We start from the raw sequence: 21,068 nt of genomic DNA, 5'->3' as shown, positions 1-21,068 counted from the left end.
GGTTCAGGTTTTATCGACGGATTCCGCTGCCGCGCGGCAGAATTTGAACCAAAGAGCGAACTCAGCATAATCCGATTTCAGAAATCCGCTGCCAAAATCTGAACCGAAAGCTGAAGCAGCCTAGGACGTGCTTTTCAAAATCTGATTCCGCTGCGGGCCAAAATCTGAAAAATCTGTATTAGCTGGTTTGACAAATGACCTACATCTTTTTCACATCAGATTTTCCACAGCTGTTTTTCCACAACTGATTTTTCACAGTTGCTTTTAAAAATTCACAGCTGAACCAAACAGGGCCTCAACCTTGCTGAAAGCAGAAGCCTTCTACTTGGTGCATGCAGGCCACCACATGCACCCACCGGGTCACACTACACTCTCTCGTTGCGATAACCATTCCAAAATATACCAATGGCTGAGCATCACCTCGGAGATTTCTAGTACGGTCAAGCTAGCTCTGATCGACCAATGGCCAGCCATCTCGCGAAGCCTGATCCCCAGCAGGCTTATCCGTACTCGACAGCGAGCATGCCTGACATGCATAGGGCCAATTCATTCTAACTTAACTTAGTCCTGACCGATTCATAGATCAGAGTGACAGCCCATGTGAACCATAGTTGTTAGGCTAAGCCGAAAGTAATTGGCGCATCACATATCGACGATCACTGTCAGTCCATGTCTCCATCTCGAGAAAAATAAGTGCCGCTCGCTCGCTGTGTGTGTGAGTATGCGAGATAAAGCTGCCGCTCGCTGATTAACACCAGTGTAGTTTAGTTAGCAGTACTAATTAACTTCTCCCAGTTGCGATCTAGCATGCGATTTGCGGTGTCTTCTGCTGCCTTGTCCGTTTGCTGTCTCGTGCCAGTACAGCACGCATGCTACGGGTGGTTAAGTTCTAATCATTTCTCTAAGGAGTTGTTAGTACAAAGGATTGTTTTAGTTTCCAGAGGAACATGTAGCAAAGATGCTTCCATCCCACTGGCAGAAGCAAGAACCGAAGAGGGTTTTTTTGCAAAAATTAAAAATTAAAAAAAATTAGAAGAGGCTGGTTGGCTGCCTTGACGTCCGTTTTCGCCTGCCTTGGTTTCGCATGGTGAACCACAGAGGGGAAAAGTCACGGTCTCCGCCGGCTGGCGCGCACATCTTTCTGTCTATCTCCCCGAGCTTTCAGCGACGTGCCAAAGGGAAATAAATTTTGCTTTGCTTTGGTGATGTTACTGATGTGCATATCATGCGTGCGGTGGCTGGTCTGACTGGACGGGGCTTGCCTGCGCCCCCGGCGTGCGCCCATCGGTGCGCCGCTGACATGCGTCACCCATCCATGCCTCCCCCTCCCGTGGCCCTTTTTAGCCGCAGAAAAAAAAACCTGGAAATACCCATCGACTAGTACAACGCTGCCCCGTCGTATTCCTCACCTCTTTCACTTCCCGTAGAAAAAATGCTACTGTAGTACTACTGCCTTCTTTCCCCTCGAGAACTCAGACATGGAGCAAGCATGGAGGACGGAGAGGATGAAGCCGTCGGATGTCCTCCCCCTGCAGCCGCGCCCCTTTCCCTCTCACCGGATGGCAATTCCCCCCGCCGGTGGCCTCATCCTTGTCTCGCCGGATGCGCAGCGGATCACCAGCTCGAGCGCTCCGTCCCGGACATGGAGGAGCTGGATCCTGGGAGCTGAGCTCCGCGACGCGCCTGACCAGCTCGAGCGCTCCAGCCCAGGACCGGGAGGAGGTGGATCCTGGGTGGCGCAGTTGTCTCGATTAGCTCGAGCACGGCAACTCATACCCGTACATGGAGGCGGTGGATCCCGGGTGGCGCAGCCGCTGCCTTGAGCGTGCTGCAGGTCAGCCGGAGGCGGCAGACCTGGATGCTAGAAGCTCCTTCGGCTCGCGATGGAGTGCTCTGGCCGTTCGTTTGTCCGTTCGGAAGGATATTCAGCTCTACCTCCACGGCAGACAAGACACATCCACACAGGTATACTCTCTTGTTGCTTTGTTGCTCTCGTGAGCTCTGATTTATTGCTTGTTTATAGAGGTAATCTGATTCTATCCCACGGGAGACAAGCACCAACTATGCTTATGTGCATAGAGATAATCTGATTACTATCACATTCAATCCATGGTGAATAACAAGTTAAAAGTAGTGTCAACTATGCATATGATTAAATCGACTTCAATGCATAGGGATAATTGATCGATTTCTGTTTCAATCCATGGCCAGTAACAAGAAAATCAGTGTCAACTATGACATTGATTAAATCGACTTCAGTACACGAGACAGAAGTTTGTACACAACAAATTGAGTATCTTATGGAGCGAATGTGAGAAATCTTGTCTGGTGTGAGCAGTCCTTTTTCATTCGATCTGCCGTAAGCACGTAGGGTGATGACGGGGTAGGAAAGGTGGACCAAGATGGCAGAAGGACGGCAGTCACGCCATAGCTACAAATCGTTCATAGCAAATTTATTAACTTGGCTCCGGTTCATGGAAGAAGACTTGATTCTGCTCTGTCATCATAGTAGAGGTAGAGGTTCCAATGCTCTGTTGCTGCAGAGCTGAGTTGTGCAGTTGGAATTCAGTGCATATGTGATTTTCTGGATGGCCCTATGTGCAGAAATGTAGCAAAGTTCAGTGGTGCAGAAGTTTCAAAGTGATAAAAAAACTTGACAATGTCGAATGCTTATACCATTAGTGTATTGTATTGTTGGTATCCTGCCAGCATTCTTGGGTTCTGTGGCATCGAGATTGTATTTCCAAGTGACGATTGAATCGGTAACTTTTCTGTGAGATCTCAAGTATTGGGCCATGGTTCCAGTAGCAAGAATGTGGTTATGTGTCTCCTCAAATTCATACACCTGATAAAATCCATTCCTAAGACTTATTTTCATATGTGCATTACATCCACATCGTGATTCAGGCCTACTATAACTGAATGTATCTTCTCTCTTATCTTCAGCTCGAGTTCCTAGTAGTTGAAAATATTGTCTTAGTGCATCTAAAAATTATTATACTCCAAACAAATTACAAGTGGTCAATACCTTGACGAGAACAGAAAAATGTCCTCTGTTGTATTGTATCAGAGTTCTTTACTTTATGCTTACTGCCTCTCCGGACGCTAAAACCCATAACTTCAGCATACTTGTTATAAAAGGAATAAGCCTCCTCATCAGATAAAAAATTCATTCCAATCTTTGGTACTCTTTCATTAATATGATCTTTCGCATTGGTAGCTGCAGTTTCTTGCACATCCTGTATCAATTATATACATTTTTAGTTAATACACAGATGTATAACAACCATGTTTATTTGCATTGCAAGATGGAGACTAGAAAGATGAAAGGAGGATATGAAGAATACAAGTGAGAACCTCACTTTTGGTGTTTCTTATCCATTATCATCATGGTTCCCATGTCCACTCCCTGGAGAAGCCATCAGGGAGGACAAGAAGATCCTTCTTCAATCTCTAGGTCGCTCCAGACTCCAGACGTTGCATCTGCTTGACGCCACTGATTGATGAATGATAAGAGTCTGCTAGTTGTTTCAACAGTCTCTGTTAATCTTTGTATTTTCTGATTGATTCCAATGCAGCAGCGTGAGATTTGGAGACAAGGATGCAGTCCTCTGTATCCCTGATTATTGGCGGGATTAAGAGATTTGATTTGACGGGATTAAGAGATCTGATTGGGTGGGATTATTTCCCTCCATTTTTGTATTCAGTTTTGGTGATCTGCAAGTATTACGGGTCCAAGGGAAAGAGGTGAGGAATACGACGGGGCAGCGTTGTACTAGTCGATGGGTATTTCCGGGTTTTTTTTTTCTGCGGCTAAAAAGGGCCACGGGAGGGGGAGGCATGGATGGGTGACGCGTGTCAGCGGCGCACGGATGGGCGCACGCCGGGGCGCAGGCAAGCCCCGTCCGGTCTGACTGGTGGTGGTGCTGCCTACACCCCCGGATCAATCGAGCTACATGCATGCATATTCATGGAGTAACGCTATACGTACAAATGAGTTACTGGGTTTTACAAAGAGAATTAATTTGATTGGTCAATAGATGAGGAACGCGGCCCATCCCCTGAAAATCAGGGGAGGCAAGTTTGTGATTGGTTACTTAGATGAAAAGAACCCGTAAAGCCCTGTATTCTTTTGTACGTCTAGCATTTTTGCATATTCATGTGCCAGAGTGCTACGATTTGGTAAGTGGAGCCCATGCTCAACTAAACATTCACAGCTCTTTTTCGGAAATCTCAAGGGCCTTTCGCCGTACATCTCAAACGCACGAATACTGGTTTGCCACCCAAAATATACATGAAATAAGTGCTTTTGTTCTACTTCTAGTTTCCATGTGAAATGGGTACAAAGGAGATTTTCCTCTACTTTGCATTGTGCACCTGAGGCCCCGGACCCATTCTTCTCTGATTGGCTACCTCAGATGCTTCAACTTGTGCATTTATAATTAGCTAGCTAGTCACGCATACTGTTGATCAACAGTATGACAATAAATGAATCAACCACGGACATAAAACTTTGTGGTTGACCAAGAAAAATAATACTCCTAGACGTATACTTATATTCTATTGTGCCTAGTAGACCTTTTTTTTTCTTCTGAACATTGCAAAGGAGGGATGCATGTGAAATATATTAAGGGAGAAAACGAAGTTCTACAACTAGTTTGTTTATGCTGACTCAAAAACGTGTCAGACTAGGCGTGGGAGAGGTAGATATAAACCACATACAAAATTCCTACTAGTGCATTAACATAATTACTCAAGATGCAGTTCATCTCAAAGAGCAAATAAGTAATTGATTGACCAGCAGTGAGTAGTACTATATGTACTCTAGGTTGGTGGGGTGTCGAAACACTTGTGACATGAAATTTGTACCAAAAGAAAAAAGTGGGAGATTGCAATAATAATACTCCCTCTGTTTCATTTTTGTAAGTCGCTTAAGACAGCTGAAATTGAACTGTTTTAGGTGTTGTCGTAAATGTCTAAAACGTCTTACAAAAGTGAAGGAGGGAGTATATACATGGGTCTTCGTAAAACTAGTATTACTCACGTTAGTAGAGCTCAAAATAAAGTTAGTAACTCTCTGGCAAATTTTGCTCGTATGGAGGGAAGAACTATGACCTGGCTTGGGTCGGGACCTCTGGAGGCCATTGAGCTTAACTCCTTTGATTGTAAGCCTGTGTGAAGTGAGTAATACAAGTTTTCCCGCAAAAATAAAATAAAATTACATATGTGTTGCTAGCTCTCATCTAGATGAGAATTAATTAAATCACATCTAACTTCTACACCATTTGATTTTACGTGAAGATTCGTACGGATTTTTTTTCTAATGGTGCAAGAGTTAAATAAGACTTTGTTATTTCTCATCTAGATGAGAATTAGTAAATATGAATTTGCATGCATGTGTACATTGATCATACCTTGGCAATAACAAAAACGAAACTGCTCGGCACACGATACTAATGCCTGATTTTTGGACGACCAGCTAATCGAGCGGCTGTGTGCGGTTGGATTAACAAGGTCGTGCAGAAACCATGCAATATTTGTCGTTCTTATAGCACGGTTCTAACAAAAAGAAAATGTGAAATAGATCACGCGCACCCATGTCAAGCAACATAAATCACATAATCCCGCTTGTCCAAAAAAATGGTGCCACATGGGAATCCATGTCAGAGATATACACTAGGTTAAAACGTTGGCAGCCGTGGACATTACATTTGTCGTACTATGCTAGCATTGCTAAATATGCAAAGGACGTTATTGTATGCCACATAGCCAGAGCATTTGACCCAAATGGAGATTAATTAGTAGTCCATCACATTGCACCTGATCGGTGGTGGAATTTGACGTGTCCGTGTAGCATTTGCTCCTATGGGCCAGGTCCCCAACTGTTTGCACCGCCTCTTCCAGCCAACCAGCGGACGAAACGTGGAGTTTTTCCATTGGGTGCCTGATGCTTCACCGAAAGCTAGGGAATCGCACGTGCGCGTGCCCGGGCCACCACGGGTCTGTGTTGCCTAGCCAGTTGACACCGTCATAGAGCCGGATATTTCCGTGGCCCCCTTCTGCCAGTGACTGTCATAAGTGAATTTTGTTGCTATTTATCCTTGCGCCCACGCAAAAGTTTTTTGCACACCTTGCCAAAAACTAACATTGGGTTGGCCAGTCTACATTTTTTCCTTGAAAAAAAAAACAATTGCGGTTCATGTGTGAGATTCTCTCTATTATGGATCATTTTCTACGCATGTTCATCAGCCTATAGTATGACTTTTAGATAAACATAACTTTGCTCCACCAATCGATGCTTTACGAGACCGTTATTCCAAGAATTAAGGCGCACATCGACTAGTGCTTCCACTTTTAATACTGGAGTGGCAAAGATTCCGGACAAAAGTTGGTCTGGTTGGCCCCATCTTTTACAAACGCTCCCATGAGTCCGTGACAATGATAACCTCCCCCGCAAGAAAAAAGACAATGATAACCTCCGCCATTTTTCATTTTCTTCCATCTAGGAGCACATAAAACGCACGAACCATGATCCGTCGGCGAAAAAAGCAAACCAAAGTTTTCTGTTGCCATGAACTCATAACATGTATTGATGTACTCATATCCTGTTGTATCCTAAAAAAATAATCAATTGCGCTCTTTTCACAACGCGAAAAAAAATCTAAAGATGAAATGTTTTGTCCTAATGCAGCCTCGTTCATATATGGTACTAATTCATAATGTTCGAACCAAGTTGCTCGACGCCACAATGAACCAGTCTCGGAAAAGAATTGCGATGTGGTTCATACGTCTTGTTTGTGTCTCCTGAATTACTGTTTTTGTACTCCATTAGCCTACGAGCTTTTTGTAGTTATAAAGATGTCGATGGCCCACATACCAACACTTGACAAAAGCCGTTGTTCCTAGAATTAAGGCGTGTATTGGCTAGATAGTGCCTCTCCTTTCTTTAATTGGCGTTGCAAAGATTCCGGACAAAAGTTAGGTCAATTGCTTCGGTGGTGTTGTAAATGCTACCATGACAATAGCCTCCTCCACCGTAGTGTTTTTCTCTATATAGGAGCACATACATCACATAAACCACGGCACATATGGAAAAAAAGATAGGAAACCAAATTGATCAAATCTTTCAGCTGTCACAAACTTATAACATGTCCACGTTCCCATCGCCTATTTGTTTCCTCTTGAGAAGATCATCGTTTGTATCATTTTAGGGCCCAAAAACCCACTCTAAAGACCAGAACTTTTTGTGCATGTTCATTTCCTTCTTTTAGGGCTGAAAAACCCCATTCAAAAGATGAAAGCATTTCGTCGTTTCAACTCAGTTCCCCACTTTCAGAACGCAAAAAAAAAATATTTTTTCATTGGCAAAAGTTGTTACCTAAGAAAAACTGTTTCCTTCGAAAACCGGGCAAGCATCGAAAAAAACCCATCCCCGAATAAAAGAAAACCCATCCGCAAAAAGAAGGAAAGGAAGAAAACCCATCCCGGACCCACCTGTAATCGACTCTCACCGGAATATCTCCAGCGCGTACACACATCACCTCCAACAGTGCTCCGCGTACAGTGCCGCCGTTGGTGGGTGATTCCGCGAGGAAAGATGATCCCAGCAAGAGATTCCCCACGCACGCGCTGAGATAGGCGGCCCATCCAGCCCGGTTCCATCCCACCACCACCGCCCGATCCGATCCTCCACCTCATCCCGGCCGTCCGCTTGACCGACGGCATCGCGCCCCCGGAAGCGTTTCGTAGGGCGACACTTTGCCCGCCAAGCCGAGTGGCGCGGCCCCGAACGAGGCGGGGGGCAGGAGGGTCATTGCGCCCGGCGGAACCACGCGGGGGCATGGGCGTGATAGGCTAGCGCTGGTGGTATAGACTACTCTGTTTAAGAACGAACCCAGGGCGGCTGCGGGAGGAGAAAAACCAGCAGAGCACCACGGGATTCGCCTGCCCTCCTGGATCAAACCCAAACCCGAACCCAAACCCAGAGGGATTTCGCAGGGGTGATCCGGTCCGATCGGCGGCGGCGCGAGGTTCGGGATCGGTCGTCGCGGCCCGCGGGTTGGTGAGGGCGGAGTTGGGGGGGTTCGAATTGGGCTGCTGCGGCGCGGATTTGGGGGCGGGGGCGGCCGCGGCGGGATTCGCGGGGGTCGTTGCGCCGGGCCGCGCGGCGGTGCGGGTTTGCGGAGGGCCTCGCGCCATTGCATCGGGGGGCCGTGGACGACGGCCGCCGGAGGCAGGTGAGTCGCCGGGTTCCGTTGATTGAATCTGTTGGCCGTGGGGTTCGGGCCGATTTCGGCGTGGTTTGTTGCTGGTTGGTTGGTTGGTTGGTCGGTTGCTCTTGTTGTTGTTGTTGTTGTGCGGGTGGTTGGGCTGGCCGGGTCGTGCCTCGCTAGTGGGGTGGGGGTGGGGGCCTCGCTCTCGCGGCTGGCCGGCGCCTCCGTGGGCTTCCTCGGCCTCCGCTGGAGATCCTATCACCTCCTCGGGGGCCGGGAATGCGAGCCAAGCTCTGGTGCCGCGCGCCTCGATTTCTCTTCCGGGGAGGAGCGAAATCTCTGACCGGATTGCTTGTTCCGTTGAATTAGTGGCGACTGATCTCTTCCAGCTCAATTTCGTGCAGGTCGGTCCGAATTGGGCGGCAGGAGGATTCGCGGCGCGTCCGTGGGCGCCTAGATCGGGGGTTCCAGCTGGCTCCCCCCGGCGCCATGGCCGCTGACTCCAGCATGGGGTTCCACCAGGGGATCACCGCCGCCGCCTCGGTCTACAACCACCATCACCACCACCACCACCACAACAACAACAGCATGCTCTCCTTCCAGTCGTCCAGCAGCGACGTCACCATGGGTGGCGCCGGGATGGGGCTCGTGAGCATGAGCGGCGGGCCGAGCAGCACCGCAGGCCTGTACCACTCTTCTCCAAACAACCACAGCAGCAGCAACAGCAACAACAACGGCGGTGTGTTCGGCAACGTGCCGGTGGTTGTCCAGTCAAGGAGCTCGCCGGGGGGCGCGTCCCGTGGCGCCGGCGGCACCACCGCGTCCAAGTACAAGTTCGTCACCGGCTCGCCTTCTGAGTGGAGTGACCGCGAGCTGAATATACTCAACGAAGGGCTCACCAGGTAGATTCGCCGCCCCTCCTCTTGCTGAATTCCTGTTGCCGGTACTGCCGTATAGCTTTTCGCTGATGGAGTTTGCCAATTTGGTCATGCGGCAAGCTTCTTTTCCACCCCATGTGGTGTGCTTAAGTTAATGGAGCATCAGTCAGGAAGTCTAAAGCAGGATTTGTGCAAGTGAACCTTTTTACCTTTTCAGTTTCTAGCAGCACTACCGAGCGCATCTGCTATAGGGTCGCTTTCGTCGTTATTTGGCCTACTGTGGAACTGCACTTGGTTTCTTTCGGCCATAAGCATTAACAGCCGCACTTGAGTGCTCTATGATTGTGCCGATGAGCTCATCAAATTCTAGCTGATGAATTTGTGTCAAAGGAATCCTAGAAAGAAAGAGAACCATGTCAAATGTCACCATCTGGCTTGAGAATTGCTTCTAAGAAACAATTCATTTCCTTTGAGGTTCTAATTCTTTCTTCACTGGCAATTGCAGATATGCTCGTGAACCTAATATCATGAGGTACATCAAGATAGCGGCTATGCTGCCCAACAGAACCATCAGGGATGTTGCATTGCGATGCTGGTGGGCTGCAGTAAGTTTCTTACAAATGTCTAAGTATCTCTTCTCCGTACATGTTCTGTTCTTGTATTAATGTGTGTTCTTACTGGTCTTGTTCTGTACTTAGTGTGAGAACGTCAATCTTGATTTTCTTAATAATCTATTTAGACGTGTACTAAAATTGGACAAACCTGCTAACCTCTAGCTCTACTATTCTTTTTGCCTTCCAGAGAGGAGTTTAAGCCTTTTTTGTAGGTGTTTTTATGAATCCTTACCCAAGCCAGTGTCTTGATATTCTGTACCTGTAAATACATCTCCTGCGAATAGGTAACTTGAAGGATATGTTACTTTTAGATGTTCTAATAGATGGTGAGTTACCAACACCTGGATGAAGTTTATAGGGGTGTATTTTATATAGTGGAAGAGCCCCTCCCTCGGCCTCTGGGTCCATAGGATGCACACAGCCAGTTAAGGGCGTAATGAAGTAATAATGGCTTGTTCTGGACAAAAATTCACGTCTCTTCTTTCTGTGAGAAGCTAGTGTTCATTGTGATTCCCCTAGATATAGTATCGTGATGCTTGGCATTTTGGACTCTTCCTTTTCAACTGCATGCCGTGGTTTCTGTCTGATGTATATCAGTATAACAGCACATGCACACAAACCAGTATGTTCTGATGACATGCGTTTGTTATTACAGGGTAAAGATAGAAGGAAGAAACCAGAAGGTTTTTTTACAGGGAAAAAGATGAGAGATATGAAGGTACTTTTCTATTTATGGTTCTCAATCATTTACATCACTATCTCTCCTGGTTGGTACAGCTTTTGTCTTGTGGTGTTCTCTTATTGCTTTTCCTAGTGCCAATCATGTACTTTCTGATAAGGTCTTTTGACAGCCAATGCAGGACAAAATGTTTGCATCTGCCCCGATGTCTAATTTTCACATGGGGCCTACCAACAACTTAACCCCTTTCTCAATATCGATGGAAAATCCAAACCAGCAGTGTCAAGTTCCCAAGGAAGGTTAGCTCATATCTCTAACTTCTATCTGTTCTATTGCTATTGTTTGGTATTTCTCAGTACCATCCTAACTTTGTCTGATTATTTAAGGTTTGAATCAGTGGTCCAGAATTGTTAAATAGCAATATCATTAGATTTTGAATGGTGTCAACTGTGACAAACCAGCTAGCCTCACTGTATCTCTCTGAAATTTTCCTGGGCTACATGGTTCAAACATCAACTTTGTGGAGTTACAACAATTTTTGTGAATTGTTCACCATTCTCTTCAGATACTATTGTTATGATCTGATTGGAAATTGATGATCTCCTAAAATTCGAAACACACTTTATTTGCTTAATTTCTTGATGTTATGCTTGTTGACTTTGTAGTTAGTACTTAGTACAAGCATCATCTGGAAGCAACCTTGCGATGCCTTCACTTGGTGCGTCTCTATATTTAGACTGCATTTCCTAGATCCCAATATAGAACTGAAAAAAAAGCAGCACAGAAGACAAGCCAGTAGCAATATTTTTGAGCCAAACATTTTTAACATGGGAGTATGGATCCCTTTTTTCTATGAGAGATGTCCTGAAGGTTTGTCATGCTCATGTAGTTGTGTTAAATTATAGGGATGGAATACTTATTATCCTTGTAGGAGGCAAAGATTTCACCACGTTGCACACACCTGCTTACATTCTCAACAAAAGTCTACTTCTCAACTCTAAACTTAGCCAAAAGTTTAATTTGCAACCTTGAACTCTAAAACTATTGAAATAGGCCACTTTTCACTTTAGGTGGTTTCTCAAATGGTTCATGGTGATGTGAATGCCACATGTCCTCCATACCACTGCCATGGATGGACAAACAAACACTATGATAAAAAGCAATCTAACAATTTACACCACTTGGAGATATGTAAATTAGACTATTTTCTATATTATTTTTTGTTATTGTGTTTTTACTTGATTGTGATTCAGTACAGCCCTTTGGAGATATCTAATAAAATGTCTTCTCCTTTAATTTGTTGTGTTTAACTATTATGATCCTTTTTCATCTGAGGGAACTCATTTATATTCATTGTAAAGCAGTTATATAATAGTAACATAGAAATTCACCATCAATCTCAGTTGTTATCCTGATTTCTTCTAAAGATTCTCATTCTGTTCCGTTCTGAAGCAGCTCCTGTTGTGGACAGTGCAACCCAGCAGCTCCTGGAGGAAAACAATCAATTGCTTAACCAGATTGCTGCAAATATTGAAACATTCAAGGTATGTTTTATACCTCCCATTTCATGCTCTTCAACTTCATTTTATAGTACCCCAAGTGTCAGTCAGGGAGCACATGGTGCCCGCCTATTGGTTTTACATCTTACACTGTGAAATTCTCATGGCTATTTGTTTTCACAACTAGTCCTTCCACCAAAAATGGACATGGTCATATTGCTGGTATGGTAGTTAGTGCACTACTCTTAGGATCTTCAGAAAAACTGAATCACAATATTTATATAAGCATATTTGGCAGTAGCACAATATGTATACCTGATTGGTGCCGCATAACATATTTAAATTGCATGCATCATCAACATATGCTACAGAAGTGCCCTTTGTTTTGGGTGCACTGTCAATGTTGAGTTTCCTTTTTGTTAGATAACTTTTGTGTTCAGTGAAGAAATATGATGGGGCTGTGGTTGTGCCTTCAAAGGTTGGGATGGGTGTACCACATCAAAAACATCAATAATAGAGGAGAGAATGTGGAAAATGTCATCTGCCACTAAGTACTAATACGGGCTAACATTTATTGTATGTTGGAACTTGTCGCTCTCATTGCCAGCCTTCACAACTTAAAATAACACAATGAGCGTGACGGGGGCACATTATGTTACTTATTTCATGCCTGAAGTTCTGATTTATTTGCAGACGGGGGAGAACATGGATCTCTTTCTTCGGACAAATAACAACATCAAAACAATTTTAAGCAGGTAAAGCTCTGTAATATGTGCCATTTTCCATATATTGCTCATTGGCCTTTCACCAGTATCGTTTGCAACATATTCTTAGGTAAGGACAAATATCACTAAATATCATCTGCTTCACTTCAACATGTTCAATGTCATTTCGTTCTTCTATAAATATGAATGTATCATATCACTCACTGAGTGGCCAAAGGACCTGCTGTGGCATCGTGAAATAAGTAGTGGTGGCCATTGGAGTCTTTAAGTTTATTAAACAAATCAGTTGGTGTCCTGAGATCTACCTTTTCCTAATCTAATGATCTCGTATAATTTTCTAGAGCAGGATGTAATCATTTCAAACATGGTAGTTTACAAAATTTACATATTAACTCATAAATCATTGTTAATGTGCCAATGCCGAGTAACTAGCTTATGCTTATTCCTCTGTTTAACATTTATTCCGTATTGTTGTTGCAGAATGAGCGAGACGCCTGGCATCATGGGTCAGATGCCTCCTCTGCAAGAATTAGCACATGAAGACAAGCTTAATTCACTTCTTCAAGTTGACAGAATGGTAAGAACACACGGCCTAGCAATCGTTGTCGAGGTTCGCCATATGCACAACACTTTTCCTTGTGCTCTGGTGCTAAAAATATGTATGCACTCAAGTGGTAACAAGTAACAACGATGTCTCAACTAAGCAATTGGCGTTGTTTTTCTATCCTGAAGGTCCAATCTTACAGCGCAGCACACACCTCACATATGAAGGAAGAGCCTCGAAGCTAATGTGTGGCATGCGCCGAAAGAAGAAGGGACAGATAGACGGCTTCAGCTTCTTTCCCTCGGATCCCCACCGGTGCTGCTAGGAATCCCTACAGGCTGTTATACTGACCGAGCGCCAGGAATAGTTGCCGTACATCCTTGAGATCATTCCCTACCCTTCCAGCTGAAGCTCGGGAAAGCGTGTTTGGAAGGAGCGGATTCTGCAGTTTTGCAGGCTATGCGAGCGGGGGTTACTGCCCTTCCTCTCATCAACCACACCACCACCAACCAGATACTTGATTCGGGACTACAGCAAAGTGACTGTAAATATTGGATGGCCGGAGGTATTCTGTGTTATGTTTTCCCCAATTGGTCGTGAATACATTTTTCGAAAGGGCTACCGAGCATTTGCATTTTACTTGTTCCAGTTTGTACCCTGTACAGTAATGAGCCTTGCCCTGATACACGCTGTGCCGTGTTGGTAAAAGCAAAGCAGCGAGGGGCGTTCCTTTTCTAGCTATTTGGGTCATTGCCTGTTTTCTTCAACAGCTAAAGAGAAAAGGATGAGAAAAGAAAATGTAGGAGTGATGTGACTGAATTATCAAACTATTGACAAGAGTTGCACTATTTTCTGTTCTAGTAATTCTTAAGTATCATTTTTATTCCATGGCAGTGGTTCTATGCAATGCAGTACTATCTACACAAAATGTGAAGAAACGTTACACCTAACTCAACGTTTGCCCATGGATGAAGCAACTGACAGCTTCCGATAGCGTTTAAGCTTTCTTTTCTTTCAGCCTATACTTGTGAATTTGTGATAGTTGTTTTCCCAGAGCTACTGCTGTTTCAAAGCAGAAATTCAAAAATTGACAGCACTCCTAGCCCAAACACTGGGGACTTATCAGACCTACTTTGGTAACATTGAACATATTCCATACCCATCCAGGTAAAAAAAAAACATATTCCAAAACCAGCATTTACATAGAGAAACTGATACTACACATTGCATGACTGATAATATATTACAAAAGGTGTGGAATTCAACTTCCCAAAAGAGAAAGAAAACTATACACTCAAAAGAAGCAAAGCAACCCATCACTCAAGCAGCTGGACAAGATGCCGTCAAATGGGCATCCATCACCTATCCTAGCAGCACCAAGTGGAACAATCCATTCCTAGCACAACACACCAATAATCCGCATCTATATGCATAGGTGGTGGTAAGCACAGGAATCTGCGTTGAAAGCTCTGGTACGCCATCTCACGATGCAACTAGCACGGAAGCAAGAACTGGCGAACACATTCCTCTCAGAAGAAGAAAGCTCAGCTGGCAAGCTGATCGGCGGGTTGAACTTCAACAGTTGGTCGTAAGTTATTTGTGGCAGAAGAACTCTCTGCTCGAGGCTGTTCAGCAATCGTTAAGTTACTCGCACCAGAACTTTCTGCAGGCAGTTCTTCAACGGTCGGCAAGCTCCTCCCAACAGGACTGCTGACGCCTGAGTCCGCAAGGCTGGCGCTGGCTTGGATGCTGTTACCAAAGGAGCGATCGGTAGGAGTCACCATTTCACCGTCCTCCTGTTGCCGCGATCCGTTGAGAGCATTGCAGTGAGGACAGTAGTATGTAACGAACGCAAAGTCCTCTTTCCTCGCAAGACCTGCAAGATTGAAACGTGGTTTAGTAGAGAGAACATGACCAGCATGATGATCTACAGACAGACAAACGGTTATAAGTTCCAACCGTTATGCATATGGCAATTGCCACATATTAGCGCAAAGCATTGTGTTGGATCCTCCCCTACAAGCAGAGCGGCCACCCGTGCGAGCCATCCGCCATCATTGCCAGCATGGCCTCTAAAGTGCTCAACAGTCCGATTTGCAGTGGGGCTTTCGTTACCAGCATATATACTCGAGCCGTCTGATGGCTCAGAGGCATGGGTCGGTCCAGAGACATGGCCTGAGTGGGCTGGTTTTCTTTGCCTCATACCAGAAGCCTGTCCGTGCTGATCATTACTTTTACTTCCATCCATGTTCAACTCATCTCCCAAAAAGACTCTCAATCCAGAATCCGCACCCAGCTTAGATGCCAAAACACTTGCTGCAGCCGCCTTTGCAGCAGGGTCAAGATCATATCTCTGTATAAAACATAGAAAATGTAGTGTTTTCAGGAGGGAAAAAAAAAAAGAAACATGACACAGGCTTCTTTTAGTTGGAGTTGGGAAAAATGTAGTGTTTTCAGGAGGAAAAAAAAAAGAAACATGACACATAGAAAATGTAGTGTTTTCAGGAGGAAAAAAAGAAACACTAACTACTAACCAATACAACTCAGACGTCTCCCCACCCGGGAGACTTTCTTACTTCAATGAAATTATTTTATTCTTTTAGTTGGAGTTGGTGGAACCTTAGGTGGTTCTCGGAAGAAGATAGTGATTTTTTTAACCCTGAAGTCAAAACTAAAAGAAACGTATAAACTAATATTTCCATATATTCGATTGTGGTTTATTTACAATTATAACTTCCAAACCTATTCAATTGTCAATTGGGATAATTTCCCATATAAAGAAAGAAAAAGACTCAAAAAAAGGATGGGAGATGTTCCCCCCAATTGGTTAGTGGTGAAAATATAGAGCAACCCACCTGTATAAGTTGCTGGGTAGTGTAGTAATTTGTTCTCTCCTTCAACTCGTCAATCTTGGCCTGTCTTTCAGCACGGAGCTTTTCAAGAGTATGTTGGTCTCTATTATCAACTGCAAGACAGAGTAATGTCCATCACATTTTAAACATGAAGGCTAACCATATGAGCTAAATCAACTATTAGGTAAATGGTCATGGTAATTGAACGCCTTTTTCAAACTTAAGCTGTTTTATTTTAGAAACCAATTTATTAAGAGGCAATTAAGTTTGTGCAACGAGACTGCCGAAATGGCTGCTTGCCACCATGAAAAACTAAAGGGAAACATATCAGTCGTATTAGTGAATATTACATTACTGCCTTCTTTGTTTATTCCATCAACACGAAAAACAAGAGTTAGCACAAAAACCTACTGTTACATTTACCTATGTGAAAAACAAGAAAAGTCCCACACGAAAAATGGTGATGCAGAGGCAAGTGCACTTACGTATTTTCGTAATGCTTGTGATAGCTGAGTAGATGAGAGCAGCTAAAGCAGGAACCAAGAACATGGGCAGCACCCGGGCTGCCCTCATCTGCCAGGGGATGTCCGGGGATCTGGTAGTCATAATCGCATATCCAACAGCCGCAATCTGTTCCATAAAATAAAACATATAACCATGTCATTGATAAAACAGACTGTTGATGAACCTATCCTAGCAACTGCCCCTGGACTGGAAGCTGAAGCAACGCATCAGTCGCAGAAAGGCAAAAATTGTGCGGCAGTACAGCACGATTTCATAGCAATGGTAGCGCCTCTTAACTAAACAATCGATCACTAAACTGAAATTCAAAAACAAGGCTTGCAGTATCGTGCAGATTCCATCCCTCCCCTGTCCAGTATCACGGCTATTATACAGCTTTGTCGTCGACACAATCGGGCCTAATTAGCAGCAGCAATGAATTGTTATAGGAGCTAATTACTGCCCCTGGAAGCTGGATCATGCAACGGCATCAACCAGAAGGGGAAATTTCAGCACGATCCCACAACATTCTACGCGTCCGATGAAACGACCAATCACTAAACTGGACGGCCTGCATGCTGTCAAAAACATAGGATTCATCACGCGACGCATAATTCCCCATTCATCCGTCCCAGGCACAGACCTAACACGCGGTCGATAGAACGGATTGTTGGTGAACCTAAGGTAGCCGCTGCCCCTGGACTGGAAGGGGAAGCAATGCGAAATTATTGTGCGACAGTAGAGCGCAATCCAACCGCGTGCTAGCTCCTCCTGACGAAACAATCTATCACTAATCGAACACCCTGTGCCCGCTATTAGAATCCGAACACGGGGCTCGCAGGCTTGCATAGCATCTCGCAGATTCCACCATCCCTCCCCTGTACGTACGGGGTGGCGTTCGCCTACTGAACAAGCTATCGATTCGTTCGGTACCATACCAACCAACCAACCATGGCCATAGATCATTAGCCCAAAAAATCGAAGGAAATCGAAGGGGGCGGAGGGGGTACCTACCTCGAGCGCGGATGCGAGGGCGAGGACGTTGTGGGCGGAGCTGCGGGAGGCGCGGGCGCGGCGGTGGAGCCGGGAGCGGAGGGCCTCCTCCTCCTTGGAGAGCGCCTGCAGCAGCTTCTCGACGTCCTCGCGGCGGCCGAAGATGCCCTTCCACACCCGCGAGACGAGGCCGCGCTGCGTCCGCTTCTGCGTGGACGGCGTCTCCGGGGGCAGCGGCGACCGCGGCGACGCGTAGGCCGCCGCCGAGTCCCCGTCCGCCATGCCGATCGAACGGGACGGGACGGATCGGCCGGAAGACGCGACGGTTTTTTTTTCTCTGCCCGGAACCGGAAGGGAAGATTGCAGTCGGGACGAAGGCAAGGAAAGGTGCGGGAGGAAGGAAGAGGAAAAGGGATTTGCGATTGGTTCGTGCGCTTCTGGGGAAGGGAAGGGAAGGCCTTTCCGTACAATCTTTCAAACCCCTGGGACGAGCTGGGCAGCACGGTAAGGTTAGTAAGTTCACATCCAGTGCCCTTCAGTGAAATATGAATGCAGACCATAATACCATCATCTACAGTTACACACACAAGTCGTTACGACTGCCCAAGCTCCAATGAAACAAGTTCTCTTTATATAGAGGATGGTGCTTTGTGTCATGCATGCAATTTACATCTTCAGCGCACTGCCATATGATCAACCTCATGAGTCTAACTTACCATTGTTATTAACTACAGCACAACTACGAGGCCAACTGAATGAACCAGCGACAGCTGCGGTGACATGATCAGCAGTGGTTGCCTGCCTCACTTTATATTCTGAGGTCCTTCTGCGAAGCTGGCATCATGGAATTGCCTGACACCTCGGAGCTTGAAAGGGTGTGAACCCCTTTTGTTTTGGTACCGTTCTCAAGAGAAGAACTGCTCCAGGCTCGGGGAGTTAAATACATTGGCTGCGAGCTGCCCTCCTTCCATGGAGGAAACAAACAGCTGGCACCGAATGAACCGCTGGTAGCAAAAGAAAGAAAAAGGACCATGTCAGACATGAATAACAGACGAGGACGAGGGACACCTGTCCCAAGAGGAAATGAAGATGCAACATACAGATAGTTGGGAAATTATCTCAAGGCTTGCGTCGATGTGGAAATCTGACTCCAACTGTCGAACAAACGAAGTTCGGCCTACTTCACTGCTGCAAAAGAGTACCTGCAAACATACACATGTTTCACTCAAGAATATAGATGCATCCCAAGCAATGTCCAAATATACAATAGGGAAATAATGTTCCCATGTTAACCAAACATTGAACAGTATATTCAACCAATTTTGCAGAACCGACACGGGGTTCAACTAAAGAAACAACTTTCTATGATGTATGAACTACAGGCAACCTTATCAAATTATATGTTCTACTATATATCCATATGCCATGCATTTTGTTTATTCTATCGACAACCGTTATCCTATCAAACAATGATTTTTGGAGGAAAACTTTAAAGCGAGTCATCCATAAATATTAACATGATTCACCGCAACACTGAAATGATGTAGCAGAGGAACATGAGAAACCGGAAACAAATAAATTAGTTTAATTAATAGTGTTGTCTGATGCAAACTTGTCACCTTTTCTTTCATCAAGCCACCAGTATTGAAAAGCCCGGCTTTCTCCAGGGCCATAAGAGCATTCTCCTGCAGTTATGGATCACTCAAAGTCATACTTAAGAAGTACTCAGATTAATATTCAAAGGAGTATTAACTTAACGTGTGAATACAAAAAATTGTCTATGGTAAACTTCAAAGAAATGCAAGGATGCACCATGAAATTTGTACCTCACTCTTATCATCAAGTACAGTTTCCATCAAATAAAAATCACAGTATTTGGATATTTCCAGTAGTAGTTCCACCACTGAGGGCTTAACGGTGGCATGGTTCTGCATCAAGGTAAAGACAGATAGCAGATAGTTAGCACAAAATATGGGAGGGATGCATATAAATACCTTAAGAACATGCAAATCGCACCTGAAGCTCCTCGGGAGTTTTCTCCTCAAATACAATACCGACTAGTTGGCAAGTGACCTGCATGAACAATATTTATGAGTTTCTGTGACACTATTAAGAAATCATATATGTAATTTATTCATTTCAAGCATCACCAGTATTAGGAATATTCTTAAAGTGTGTCAGCATATAGCATTATGGGTGTGATTGGTTGCCAGAGCCAGCCGGCATCAGGGCCGCAACAAGAACTTGGCGGTTTAGCAAGGGATGGGCTCTTAGGATGCAAGAGGGGTTGCCTAGTTTACACTCTACATTTGCCTCTAAAAGTTTTGTGCTCAACCTGATCCTGGGGAGAGGTTGTTTGGTTGCCTTTATATGAGTTTGCTATCACCCATGGAGTTGACAAAGAATATTACGCCAAACTTTAGTACGGTATATGTCTTATTATGCCTTCACAGCCTTCACTTTTTCTTAGTAGCCCTTATCAAACCTCAATCTACGCTCATGACAACCTAATTATAGTTGAATAACTATCTAATCTACAAAGAGATGCCTGAGTTACATCTAAATGGGCGCCTCCACCAAGCCTGACTTAGTGACCTGGGAACTCCCAAATGGATCTTGCATCTGGTCGGCAAGGTTAATTTATCCACCTGGTCAACCAAACACTGAGATTTTTGCATCCTATGGGACTGTCCCTCTACGTCGGGTCCTAGGAACTAATCACACTCTATGGTATTCTCCCTATTTTGTTCTGTGGTCTCTTATAGTTAGTTATTTAAATCATTTAACTGTTGACATGGTTGAAATGCCAGATTTCATTGTCCTCTCAATTAGGTACCAAAGCAAGAGACATTTCCATGTGGGATGTATGTAAATACATAATATTAATGTGCCAACCATGAGCTCGGCAGTGTACGCTATGCACAGAAATGTAACCATCATAATATGTCAATAGATGTTCTATTCCATGATTACAGCAAGTGGTCACTAGGTAAGGCCAATGCATTTCAAGCGTCTTCTCATAGATCCTAGACATTTCATTTAGTAGACTGTTTAAGGTGAACTCCAACCACCACCAGCATTGAAGAAAAATATTAGTGTTATTTATGTTAAATACAATATCCTATCGGCACAAATCTTCGTTTCCGTGCATCATGGATCATCAGTATTGTCATTGCACCATGTAAGTTCCCTACATATCTGATCTTCTTGATACAACCCAGCACTGGAGAGCACCGAGCTAGAGGAAGAAAACATACCCTTCTGCAGCCGCCGAGCCGCCTTGCCACGATCTGCCGCGTCGTCAGCTGCCAGTCACAGGCAAACCCCTGTCTGTCAGCAACCGAAACCCACACGCACATCAAACAAGGGCAACACGAGCACCGAGCAGATGACCCACCGTCCCAGAGTCGCCGGCGGGCTCGGCCGGGCCGTCGGGGGCAGGCGCGGCCGAGCCGGCGGCCGAGGGCCGCTTGGGGGCGGCGGGCCGGCGGGGCCTGGGCGTCGAGGAGGAGCGCAGGAACTTCCAAGCGAAGACGACGGCGATGGCGAAGCCCGCGACGGCGCCGAAGG

General features: G+C 45.2%; 3 protein-coding genes across 5 annotated transcripts in view; 1 reads left to right on the top strand and 2 right to left on the bottom strand.

Moving 5' to 3' along the window:
* The first annotated feature begins 8,087 nt into the window (after nt 1-8,087).
* Nucleotides 8,088-14,012, top strand: LOC119357063. 3 transcript variants are annotated; one of them, XM_037624048.1, is made up of 9 exons: nt 8,088-8,237; nt 8,618-9,115; nt 9,597-9,696; nt 10,361-10,423; nt 10,557-10,683; nt 11,837-11,928; nt 12,577-12,638; nt 13,089-13,185; nt 13,341-14,012. In XM_037624048.1, the coding sequence occupies exons 2-9, from the start codon at nt 8,703-8,705 to the stop codon at nt 13,395-13,397; spliced, it is 1,011 nt and encodes a 336-aa protein (XP_037479945.1). In that variant the 5' UTR covers nt 8,088-8,237; nt 8,618-8,702; the 3' UTR covers nt 13,398-14,012. The 3 variants fall into 3 exon arrangements, with proteins under 3 accessions (XP_037479945.1, XP_037479943.1, XP_037479944.1); XM_037624046.1 differs by lacking the exon at nt 8,088-8,237 and adding an exon at nt 8,366-8,509; XM_037624047.1 differs by lacking the exon at nt 8,088-8,237 and adding an exon at nt 8,367-8,509 and having other exon boundaries at nt 11,840-11,928.
* A 308-nt stretch (nt 14,013-14,320) lies between these two features.
* On the bottom strand, nt 14,321-17,920 carry LOC119357062 (uncharacterized protein At2g24330-like). The gene is made up of 5 exons (XM_037624045.1): nt 17,520-17,920; nt 16,490-16,634; nt 16,008-16,117; nt 15,112-15,505; nt 14,321-15,028 (listed from the first exon to the last, which is right to left on the bottom strand). The coding sequence occupies exons 1-5, from the start codon at nt 17,778-17,780 to the stop codon at nt 14,697-14,699; spliced, it is 1,242 nt and encodes a 413-aa protein (XP_037479942.1). The 5' UTR covers nt 17,781-17,920; the 3' UTR covers nt 14,321-14,696.
* A 184-nt stretch (nt 17,921-18,104) lies between these two features.
* LOC119358366 (peroxisome biogenesis protein 22-like) overlaps nt 18,105-21,068 on the bottom strand; it is a 3,372-nt gene continuing 408 nt past the window's right edge. Inside the window, exons 2-8 of the mRNA XM_037624943.1 lie at nt 20,896-21,066; nt 20,756-20,803; nt 19,515-19,571; nt 19,325-19,426; nt 19,118-19,183; nt 18,599-18,700; nt 18,105-18,502 (exon numbers count right to left, since the gene is read on the bottom strand). Coding sequence (XP_037480840.1) covers nt 18,404-18,502; nt 18,599-18,700; nt 19,118-19,183; nt 19,325-19,426; nt 19,515-19,571; nt 20,756-20,803; nt 20,896-21,066 — 645 coding nt within the window. The 3' untranslated portion in view covers nt 18,105-18,403. The remainder of the gene's footprint in view (nt 18,503-18,598; nt 18,701-19,117; nt 19,184-19,324; nt 19,427-19,514; nt 19,572-20,755; nt 20,804-20,895; nt 21,067-21,068) is intronic.

Source organism: Triticum dicoccoides, chromosome 2A (genome assembly GCF_002162155.2).
Source record: "Triticum dicoccoides isolate Atlit2015 ecotype Zavitan chromosome 2A, WEW_v2.0, whole genome shotgun sequence".
In the NCBI taxonomy this organism is placed as follows: Eukaryota; Viridiplantae; Streptophyta; class Magnoliopsida; order Poales; family Poaceae; genus Triticum; species Triticum dicoccoides.
This window is presented reverse-complemented; position numbering and strand designations above follow the sequence as displayed.